This window comes from Psammomys obesus, unplaced genomic scaffold (assembly GCF_907164565.1).
Source record: "Psammomys obesus unplaced genomic scaffold, mPsaObe1.curated_primary_1811, whole genome shotgun sequence".
NCBI lineage: Eukaryota > Metazoa > Chordata > Mammalia > Rodentia > Muridae > Psammomys > Psammomys obesus.
Window position 1 is genome coordinate 492,680 of NW_026592732.1, and position 11,442 is coordinate 504,121.

The following is an 11,442-nucleotide window of genomic DNA, read 5'->3' on the forward strand; positions in this document are numbered from 1 at the left end:
GTTACCTGATGGAACCGGTCCAGAAGTGCTTTTGGCTGGGGCAGCGCGGGGAAGGGGGCAGTTACCATCTGGAAGGTCCGAGGCGGTGGAGGAGGAGGTGCTGTGGGCTCGGGGACCATGTGGAGGGCTGGGGGCGGAGTAGGGGACTTATGGGGTCCCTGGCCCTGTGGGAACTGGAGATGGAAGTCGGGGGGTGTGGGGGCTGGCAACCTGGTGGAAGGCTCAGAAGAGGAGGCCACGGTGGAGGGGGTGGAGGCAGGAGGGAGGTGGGGGGCTGGGGGCAGCGGGCCCTCAGGAGGCTGGGATGGGGGCCGCAGAGGGGGCTGAGGTGGGCCTGGGGCCGTGGTGGCTGGGGTGCCAGCTGGTGGTGCGGCACCCAATTGATTCTGGATGACAAAGATGCCAGGCAGAGTCGGGGGACCCTGCGGTGGAGGGCAGGGGTGCAGGCTGGGCTCGGAAGGTGGGCAGGGCAGGCTCTGGGGCTGGGACGGAGGGCGAGAGTGGGGTCTCGAGGGTGGGCGGGAAGGGGGCCTGGCAGGGTGTGGGGAGGGCATGTGGGGACTGTCTCCCAGGGGGGCCTGGTGAGGTAGTGATGGGGAGGAGGAGGGGCCGGGGGCCTTCAGCGGAGCAGCTGCAGGGATCTGTGTAGAACAGGGAGGCAGAGACAGGCTCAGATCAGCCTTGGCTTCCACATGTCCGTGACACTGTAACCCCACACCCCCTTCACCCAGCCCTCCTTCAGCCCTCTGCAGGCCCCATTCTCTCTCTGCCTACCCAAGTCCTTCCTGAGGCCGGACCCCACTGCAACCACTCACAGCTCCCTAACTCACCTGGCCCTCCAATCTCCCCCACCACGCCCATATGCACCCCCCACCCAGCAGATGGAGCAAGCCCTGCGGGGTGCGGGTTGGCAGCAGCAGAGGAAGCAGTGGCAGGGACACCGGGGCACCACAAGCTGCTGAGCAGGAGGCAAGAGGAGCACAGCACAGGGAGGGCCCTGCACGGCGTTCAACAGACGCCATTCACAGCACGTGGCTGCTGGCGAGGACAAAAGGGCAACAGGAAGTGGCCAGCCATGGGAAACGGGGGGGTGGGGTGGGGGGGGCCCTGGGCTCTTTTCCCTGTCTCAGTGTGCCCGTGGCCTGGCTGCCCGTCCACCTTTCCACACCGTGGCGGCTCCACCCTGCCTGGGCCATCAGCCATGCCGCCCCGCCTGCACCCTGCACCAGTGCTCGTCCCACCTCAGCAGGCCTCGCCCAGTCTCGCCCCTCGGGACTGTTATCCTCAAGTCACGACCACGGTGGCACTGTGCAACCAATGAGTAACAGCTGTGTGCTCCAGCCTGGCCTGGTACCTCGGACACTTGACCTAGAGCGGGGACCTGACCACCAGCGCTGGCTAATGGGCTGTCCCACAGTGTGGCTTGCTCTGACCTGCTTCAGCGACAGGTGGGTAGAATTGGCAGCTGCAGAGGGAGCCTGCCACCAACGAGAGGCACTGTGGGCTCACATGGCTCCCATCCAGCTCGCAGCCACTACCTCAAAACCACCTGTTAAGATTCAGGAGCGAGCGTGGGCTGGCAAGATGGCTTAGCAGATAAAGACCTGGGTTTGAATCCCAGAACCCACATGGTGGAAAGAGAGAACCAGCTCCTCTGACCTTCATCCGTGGTCATGCACATACCTAGACACAGGCACATGGGCACACACACAAAGCCCCAGGACCAGGGCGCCCCAGGACGTCTCACCCTATGCCACTGCTTCTCAACTCAAATCGTTAATACCTTCCTCATGTGCTGATGACCCCAACCATAAAGTCATCTTCCTTGTCACTCCCTAAGTGTGATTTTACTACTGTTGTGAACCGTAAGTATCTGGTGTGCAGCAGCTCCGATGCGAGACCCCACAGGGGGCACTGAGAGGCACGCTGCAGCTCAGCCTCACTGCCTGGATGTCTGTATGCTGTCACTCATCCCGGGATCTGGCCTCTAAGTCTGGGGCACCCCGAGCAACCCTTCCAGGACTGGCACTGGTTAACCTCTGGCAACTAAGACACAAAATACACCTCAAACAAACTAGATCAAGCAAGCAGTCTCGTCATCCCTCACAGCGCTGCCAGCTCCACGCAGAGGGCAGGGCAACAGCTGTGGGCTTGCCAAACACAGCCAAAGGGACTGTCCCCAGACAGTCCTGCAGAAGGCAACCTGCTCTGGGGATTTCAAAGCTTCGTTGCCTTGTGAAGACTCCTCAGTTGGTGTGTCTGTCTACTATGCACAAAGGCTTGGGTTCGATGCCCAGTGCTGCATCAACCTACACAGTGGGTCAAGGGCTGTGATCCCAGCATTGGGAGGGTCAGAAGTTCGAGGTCACCCTCGGCTAACCAAAACAAATAAACCTTTCACTTAGTTATTGCTCCTCCACGAATATGCAATCCAGATAATTAGGTGGGGAATGGGGATAGGGGTGAAGTGAGGGGGAAAAGTATCTGACAGCAGGGATCTACAAAGTGGGGCGGGCCAGAGCTATGCTCATGTCCTGTAAGGACCTCTGTAAAATTTTATTTTATATTTATAGGTGTTTGGCCTGGATGTATGTCTGCTCCACAGCAGCCAGAGGAGGGCACTGGGTCACTCGGAACTGGAGTCCGGACTCTTGTGAGGCCCCTTTAGGGATATTTCTTAGTGGTTTACTTAATCTTTCCACTAATAACAAAATGTTTTACTTAATTTTTTTTCTTTTTCTTTTTTGAGACAGGGCTTCTCTGTATATAGCTCTGGCTGTCCTGGAACTCACTCTGTAGACCAGGATGGGCTTGAACCCAGAGCTCCTACTCTTCCTTAGGACTCAAGTTTGGTTCAACACCCAAACTGGGCAGTTCACAACCACCTGTAACTCCAGCTCCAGGTACTGGACACTTCTGAAATCCCCAGGCAATGTGTACAAAGCAAGGCAGACACAAAGGGACTGAGACATGAGTCGGTGGAGGAGTGTACGCTCAGAATACACAAGACCCTGGGCTCTCTGCCCAGCACAGGGGAGACAAGAGGGTAGAGACAGTGAAGGAGAACTGCAAGGCTAACCTGGGCTATGGTGTGAGTTTACAGTTAGCCCAGGCAACTTTCAAAAAAAAAAAGAATTAAAAAAAAAAAAAAGAATAAAAAGGGGCTGGAGAGATGGCTCAGCAGTTAACAGCACTGGGTGTTCTTCCAGAGGACCCGGGTTCAAGTCCCAGCACCCACGCGGCAGCTCACAACCATCCTGCACTCCAGTTCCAGGGATCTGACGGCATCTTCTGACCATCCCGGGTACCAGGAATACACGTGGTGCAGAGACACACATGCGGGCAAACTCATACATACAAAATAAATACGTTTTGAAAGAAAGACAGACAGACAACCCCAGCCCTTGCTCACAAGGTTATCCACTGTGGCGATAGTTACAGTAGGCAAACTAGGGCATAACCCAGTGTAAGGAGAGCAAATTAAGTGTCTTGGTGCCTAGGAAAAGCCTAGTTCTTTCCACTACCCTAAACGCCTTTCCAGTGAATGGCCACATGGGGGCACAGGCCAGCTAAGTAAAACAAGACTGGCTGAGCAAGTGTTTAAACTGGCTTATGAGTGCTGGGAGACAGTTTAGCTTGTCCATTAAGCAAGCCTATAGAAGCAAGTTCAAATCCTGGGGTCCCCACGGTGAAAACAAAACAAAACAAAACAAAAAACAGACTCCCTTGAGGTGTACACTGACCTCCACAGTTGCATTTTGGCACAGATAATAAATTTAAGAATAAATGTGAAACATCTGGAATAGAAATCTGATCAAGCAGTCCTGTGCACACACTAATTTCATAGCTTTGCTAACAGTACTACATGGGGGTTTTGTTTGCTTGCTTCTCAGAAGGGTACCACTGTATAACCAGCCTCTAACTTCTGGTAACCCTCCTGCCTCAACCTCCAGGGTGCTTCAGTTATAGATGATCAGCACAACAACTGGCTGATACAAAGTATGAGAAACTCTCTCCAGAGCTGTAACACTGCACTGAGATCTTCGGAGCTGGACAGGGTAACAGGCACAAGCTGCTCTCAAGAGATCCAAGCAGAAAAACAGGGTTTGTACCAAGAGAGAGCAAAGATTAAGAAAGATAGGGAAGCCCGGGCACAGTGGCTCACACCTGTAATCCCAGCACCGGGGAGGCAGAGGCAGGTGGATCTCTTCGAGTTCGAGGCCAGCCTGGTCTACAAAGTGAGTTCCAGGACAGCCAGGGCTCTGTTACACAGAGAAACCCTATGTGTGTGTGTTGGGGGTGGGTAGTGGGAGGAGAAAGATTGACAGTGGCTGACGAGGTGTTTAAGAGCAGTGGCTCTTCTTGCAGAGGACTAGGGTTTGATTCCCAGCACCCACACTACAGTTCACAATTGTCTCCAGTTCCAGGGAGTCCAACACCCTCTTCTGGCTTATACAGGCAAAATATCCATACACATAAAAAACACAGGTAAGTTTAGAAAACAAACAAACAAACCCACTGTTCTCTAAAACAGTCCCGCATTAGTTTCCCTTGAAGTGATCATGTCACTTACTAGACTAGGCCAAAAAGCAGGCTTCACCTCCCAACCATAGCAGGTTCTCGCTACTCATCTGCCCCGGGGAAGCCAATCTTGGCTTGCCGTGACCTGTCCCTTTGGACACCCACACAGGCCAAGCTGAGAGGCAGGTTCGCCAGCCTCAACAAGCCTTTGCATGACTGTAGCCCTGCCCGACACCTCTCTTTTATTCCTTGATTTAAAACGAAAGTCTCATGTAGCCCAGGATGGCCTGGAACTCACTATGCAGATCAGACTGGCTTTAAACTAAGAACTCCATCTGCCTCTGCCTTCTGAGTGCTGGGATCGAAGGCTCAAGCTAACTGTGGACTCACCTAGAACTCCCTGTGAGAGTCCAGGCCGGCCTTGAACCTCTGGGTCTCCCTGCCTCTGACTCAAGGCAGGCTTTCGGGTGTGTGCCACCACGCTCAGCTGCCTAGATCCTTCTGGTTAAGAGCTGTCTCAGTGTTAGTCAGGCCTGATGTTAAGAATACAGCATAAAAAAAACCTAGCAACTAAGCTGGCCAGCGGTGGCGCACACCTTTGATCCCAGCGCTCGGGAGGCAGAGGCAGGCTGAACTCTGAGTTCAAGGCCAGCCTGGAGTTCCATGACAGCCAGGGCCACCAAGTGTAACCCTGTCTTGAAAAACAAAAAACAAACAAAAATGAATTCGGAGTTTACACACATACCCTAACTGTAAAGTCGCTGCTGTCATTATCCTCACCTCACGTGAGAGATAAGGAAACTGAAGCACAGAGAAATAAGCAACATACAGAAGTTGGGCCCAGAGGAAGGGGCGGAAGAGGCCAGAACAGCCCCTCCCCCCACACTCCACAATTCCCTCGGACTGAGGCTCCTCAACTACATGCACTGCCTGCTGGGACATTCATGGGCTGTGGCCAGCATTTCGGGACAGTGCTGGAGAGCCGGCTAGGTGGTAGAGAGCACTGAGGCTCTAGCAGAGGACACAGGCTCCTAGCACCAGTATCAGGTGGGTCACAAGTGTCTGTAACTGCAGCTCCAACTGCACACACCCACACACAGTCACACACACAACACAGCAGCTGGAAGTCCTGGCTACAGCACACACAGCAAGGCCTGCCACATGATGGGTATAACACACTGATTCAGCCTAAACCCTCCTCCCCACCCTCAATCTAGATGGAAGAAACAGTGTTCACATTCACATGGCAGGAAGTCTGTATGGAGAATCATGGCTGTTCAAGGCCAAGCCGCACTGACTTTGCCATCCAGCCCCTTGCCAATATAGGTTCTCTTCTAGTTTCCACCTCTTGTCTGGCCCATCTTTTTCTTTTTTTTTAAAAACAACTTCACAACACCTTACCTTCTCATGTGCCAATGATTCATATAAGACTAAAGGCTCATTTTCCTCACATGTAAATAGTGTCCACAAATCAACAAGAAACTGACCAGGAACCCACATTTAAAAAAAGCAAAGTATATAAACAGTTTCTCAGAACAAATAGTTCTTAAATGCATAAAAAGTTGACTGATTTCATCAATAGTGAAAAGGAACACAACTTAAAAATCAATGCAAGGCACTTTTTTTCACCTGTCATACCGGCCACTTCAATACACTAATGAGGCTGGTAGAAGACAGGTACAAAATTACACTTCTGACAAGCTAAACTAACTGACAGTCCACAGAAGGCAGCTTGGAGATATCATTACAATACAGAACCATCATACCTTTTAGACTCAGAAAACTCAGTTTAAAGAACTTATTCTAAGTTGTGTGTGGTACACCCAGCAATTTGAGACACTGAGGTAGAAGGCTTACCTGGACAACTTAGAAAGACTGTTAAACTGAAAATGTTCAAAGGCCTTGTGATTTATTCTCAGTAGTGAAGTGCTTGCCTAGAGCCCACCAGTGAGGGTCTGGGGCCGTGGCTCAGTGGTAGAGCCCCTGCCTAGAATCCCCCAGTGAGGGGCTGGTTGTGGCTCAGTGGTAGAACACCTGCCTAGAATCCCCCAGTGAGGGGCTGGGGAGTGGCTCAGTGGTAGAATGCCTACCTAGTACACAAGCCAGACTACAAAATAATGACTTATTCTGCAAAATACCACACAAAGCTCTTATCCGTGGCCTTGTTCATGGTATGTAAAAACCAGGAGTGACTTCAAACGCCCATCCATAAGGACTGTCTAAAAAAATAACATACTCACACAATGATCTACTACGTAGCCATTTAAAATAACGGAAAGCAGCCACCAAGGTCAAGTTTAAACAACAGACCAGGCATGACCTAGGTACAGCCTTCACCTTTTATAAAACTGGAAGACAGAGCACTGATGTCCGAAAGCATTCACTCTGAAGGGAATGTACGGTTCTTCTGGTTGTTGAGACGGCATCCCATGTAGCCTAGGCTGGCCTCAAACTCCTTGTGTAGCCAAGAATGACCCTGACTGATACTCCGGTCTCCACCCTGTTAGTGTGGTTCAAGGCAGGTGCCACCATGTTGGGCGTGTTCAGTGTGAAGGAAAGGAGCTGTGCCACCCGACACAGCTCTGAAGGTCACTCCCTACCCCTTGGTGACCTGTCCCCTGTCTAGAGCTGGACTCTAAAGGTGCACTGTGGCCAGCAGACGTTCAGGGAACATGAGAGCGAGGAACGAAGGAGTGTGTTTCCCAGGGTAGCAGGACAGAGGCAGGCAGGGCGAGGGAGCGGGGGCTGCGTAAGGCGGCCAGGCTGCCAAGGTGCGTCTACCTGGGGAGCTGGAGCTGGGGAAGCCCGGCTGTCGGGGGTCTGGGTGCCATGGCCAGCTCCTTTGGTGACGGGCGTGGCCAGGGCTGGGTCTTGGGCAGGAGGCGGGGCGCTGACTATGACGGAGGCAGGCACCGAGAGGTGGGGACCCTCTGTAGAGAGGGGCTGCTGGTTCCTCTCCTGCAAGGGCCACCCAACCAGGATCAGAAGGCCCCAGAGGCCACGGGCTCCCATCCGAGCCTGCCGCCCCACCCACCTCACGGGCAACTACAGACAAGAGGTGCAGAGCAGGCTGACCCCAGAGCCTCTGTCTGCTCACCCTCCTCTGCGTTCCATCATTCCATCCACCATTCATTCACCATCCCTTCTATGTCCCCCTTGACTCTGTTCACCAAGTACGCCATCTGTCTGTCAGCCCCATCTCTTGTCAATAGGCCTACCAGCCCGCCCCTCAGCTCAGCTATCTGCCGTCCCTCCCTCCATGCTCCCCCATTACCTGGGGCAGGAACATCTGGAGGGAATCCTGAGTGAGGATGGCCGTTGTGGCCGCGGGGGGCGGCTGCCCCAGGACTATCTTCTCTGGGCTGGATGCCAGGCTTGGGCTGGCCTGAGGAGGGGTGGCCTGAGGCTGGGTGGCCGCCTGCGGGGTAGGGGCCTGGGGCGGCTGCTGTGCCTGTGGCTGCTGGAGGCCCATGGGCAGTGGTGTGGTGACGGCGGGGGGCGCTTGGGTGGCGGGCTGAACCGCCAGGACAGGGGCGGCCTCCCCAGCAGTGGCAGCTGGGGTGGTGGGCTGTACCAGTCCATCAGGGGTGTTGAGCATGGCCACAGCGCTGGGAGGCAGGGTGACGCCCTGGAGGACAGTGGTGGCCGTGGGGCCGGTGGGGGCCGGCTGGCTCTGGGTGGGCAGGCTGCCAGTAGCCAGCGACACAGGCATCTGGAAGAGGGCAGGTTGGCCCACCTGGATGGGAGCTGCGGAGAGGATGTGAGCGGCGCTGTGTGGCCCTGAGTGGGGTGCCAGCACGGGGCCCAGGCTCAGCGGGCCTGCCAGGTTCTGGTTGGTGAGGATCGGGTTGGCGATGAGCTGTCCGCCTGCATGTGGTGCCGCGGCTGTGAGGATCTGGCCGCCCACGTTGGCAGGCAGGGCAGACAGCGACTGGGGGAGCTGAACAGCCGGGGTGCCAGGCAGCAGGAACTGGTTCTGGCCAGGCAGCATGTGCTGAGCAGGGATCACAATGCTACTGCCTTGATTGAGAAGATGGACGCTCATGGGCTTGCTGAGGGCTCCGGGGGGCTGCTGCGGGGCCGTGCCTGTGGTGGTAACCGGCGGCTGCTTGAATACATTCGCCTGTAAGGCTGGTGCCGGGAAGCTGGACAGCACCACGTTCTGGCCAGCTTTGCCTGCGGCCATGAAAGTCAGGTTCTGGGGGGCCTTAGGCTGCTGGGGCAAGGTTCCTGGCTCACCCTGGATGGTGAGGGTGGCCCCCGTGGGGGTGAAGGGCTTGGGTGTCAGCTGGTAGAGTTTCGGGGGCAGCACCCCTGCAGGCTTCGGCTGGATGGGTGTGGGGGTTCTGTGTAGAATCACATTGGGCGTTTGTACCAGCGGTGACGTGCCAAGGCCCGGGGCCACCGCCAGCGGCTGTCCCGAGGGCGCCCCACTGGCTCCTGCAGTGGCAGCCCCTGTACCGGCAAACACCGAGTTCCCATTGAGTGTGGTAGTCACCGCAGCTGGGAGACTCTTCTGGATGACCAGGCCGGCCCCCTGGGGGGACATGCCAGCGGATGCCAGCGTCACAGGCTCCGAGGGACCAGCTGCTGAGGCCAGGTAGCCACTGACAGGCACCTGCTTTGCCAAAAGCTGGGAGGTGGGCGGGTTAAGGGCCATGACGGGTTGGCCTACTACCTGAATGGGTGCCAGACCTAAGGTGGCTGCTGCAGCACCCCCAGGACTGCCATTGGGAAGGCCCTGAATGTGCTGAAGGGTCACGTTGCCCAGGCCCACAGGCTGCAGGAAGGGCTGGACGCTCAGGGCCTTGTTGACCACATCCTGGGGTGGCACCAGAGCCTGGTGGGTCAGGACGGTGGGCGGGGCTTGTAGCCCCAGCAGATCGGCGCCGCCTGGGAAGAGAGCCTGGGCTCCGGCAGTCACCGCAGCGGCTCCAGCAGCCCCGGTAGCACCTGCCCCGTTATCAGCGGGCTGTAGGGTGGGCAGCTGGAAGGGGCCCAGGTCCAGTTCTGCCTCTGCCTCCAAGGTCTGTTCTGTGATGTTAGCCTCCTGCAGACTCTGCTGAAGGATGTCACAGGGCTGGTCCGGGCCCCCGCTGCCTCCTCCACCTCCTCCTGCTGCAGGGGAGCCCAAGATATCATCTTCCAGGAAGTCCAGGTCCACGCTGGGAGCAGGCTGGCTGGGCTCAGGGTTCAAGTGGTTGCTGGCAGCTTCCTGCACGTGGAGCTGGAGGCAATCAGGAGAAGGTAAGTGCTGAGGTGAGCCAGGGACACACTTGACAAGGCCTCTACGACCCAAGAACGTTCCACCAGAAAGTGACCGGACACAGACCAACCCCTGGCTGGGTGTGGGCTTCATTGTGCACCCCGAAGCTGAATCTGTCCTCAGTTTCCCCATGTGCCCCTATCAGTAGATGGTGATAAGAAGGTGAGCAAGAAAAGCCTCCGCCTCGAAATCTTGATGACCTGAGTTCCCAATGTGGTAACCGACTCCTTAAAACTGCTCCTACGCCTCTGCGTGCATGCCATGGCCTGTGCACGTCCCCATCATACAAGGATCATACACATATATACCATTTTAATAAGCAAAAAAAGTTTCTTAAAAAGAAGAGAAAGAACTCACTGTACAGATTCCAGCAGCCTCGCGCTGGGGGGGCAGCTGCCTGTATTTTCTTTCTGAAGTCAAATGGGCCAGTGAATGCAGGTTGTCAATCCCTACATCCTAGGAGGCAGCAGGAGGGAGAGGGAGAGCCCTGACTCCTGAGAGTTTCCTCTGACCTCCACACACAGGCTGGGGTAAACTCACACGCACAGGAGTGTACACAAAGTGAGTCAAATAAATAAAATGAACCTGTGCTCACAGAGACCCACAACACTTGTGATTCCAATGTAATGACTTCCTTCCTTCTGGGAGCAGGAGGTTGGGACAGGATCTCTACTTAGTCCTGTTTTAGAATATGTCACATAGACAGGATGACACTGAACCCACAGGCTGACCTTGAATTCCCCTTGACCCCATTCTACCTCCCTGAGTGCAGGGATTAAAGGTGTGTACCATCAGGGTGGGCTCTGAATCACTTCCTTTAAGACAAGGTTTCTTGTAGCCTAGGCTTGTCTCAAACAGACTACATAGTCCAGGAAGACCTTGTTTGCCTAGGCTGGATTAGAACTCACTATGTAGCCTAGGCTGGCCTAGAGCTTGCTCTATAGCTAAGGATAATTTTTTATAAATATTTTCTGTGTACACACGTGCCTACGTGTATGTATGCACACACATATGTGCCTGGTGTCTAGGAAGAATAGAAAAATGTCAGATGCCCCAGATGTTACAGATAGTTGTGAGTCACCACATGGGTACTGTGAACAAAACCCCACTCCTCTGCAGGAGCAACCAGTGCTCTTAACCACTTAGCCATCTCTCCAGACCCCATGGATATCTCCTGATCCTTCTGCTTCCACCTCCCAAGTGCTGGGATCATAGGCAAGCACCACCATACCTGCCTGTTGTTGTTATTTGTTTTTTTTTTAATAAGCGCAAACTTATCCCAGCACTCAAGGAGGCAGAGGCAGGTGGATCACTGTGAGTTGAAGGCCAGCCTGGTCTACAGAGCAAGTCCAAGACAGCCAAGGCTACACCAAGAAACCCTGTCTCAAAAACAAAACAAAACAAAACAAAACAAAAAAGACAGAAAGGATAAAAAAAAAAAAAAGACAGAAAGGAAGGAAGGAAGAAAGAAAAAGGAAGGAAGGAAGGAAGGAGGGAGAGAGGGAGGGAGGGAGGGAGGGAAAGAAGGAAGGAAGGAAGAAAGGAAGGAAAGAAGGAAGGAAGGAAGGAAGGAAGGAAGGAAGGAAGGAGAAAAGAAAGAAAGAAAGAAAGAAAGAAAGAAAGAAAGAAAGAAAGAAAGAAAGAAAGAAAGAAAG

The 11,442-nt window shown here is 54.6% G+C and overlaps 1 protein-coding gene across 4 annotated transcripts in view; it reads right to left on the reverse strand.

Annotated features, from left to right (window-relative positions):
- The window catches only part of Bicra (BRD4 interacting chromatin remodeling complex associated protein), a 73,181-nt gene that overhangs the window by 7,272 nt on the left and 54,467 nt on the right, over positions 1–11,442 (reverse strand). For all 4 annotated transcript variants that reach the window (XM_055615543.1, XM_055615544.1, XM_055615546.1 and 1 more), the window contains 3 exons: positions 7,796–9,748; positions 7,303–7,479; positions 6–641 (listed from right to left, as the gene is read on the reverse strand). In XM_055615543.1, the coding sequence (XP_055471518.1) occupies positions 6–641; positions 7,303–7,479; positions 7,796–9,748 (2,766 nt within the window). The remainder of the gene's footprint in view (positions 1–5; positions 642–7,302; positions 7,480–7,795; positions 9,749–11,442) is intronic.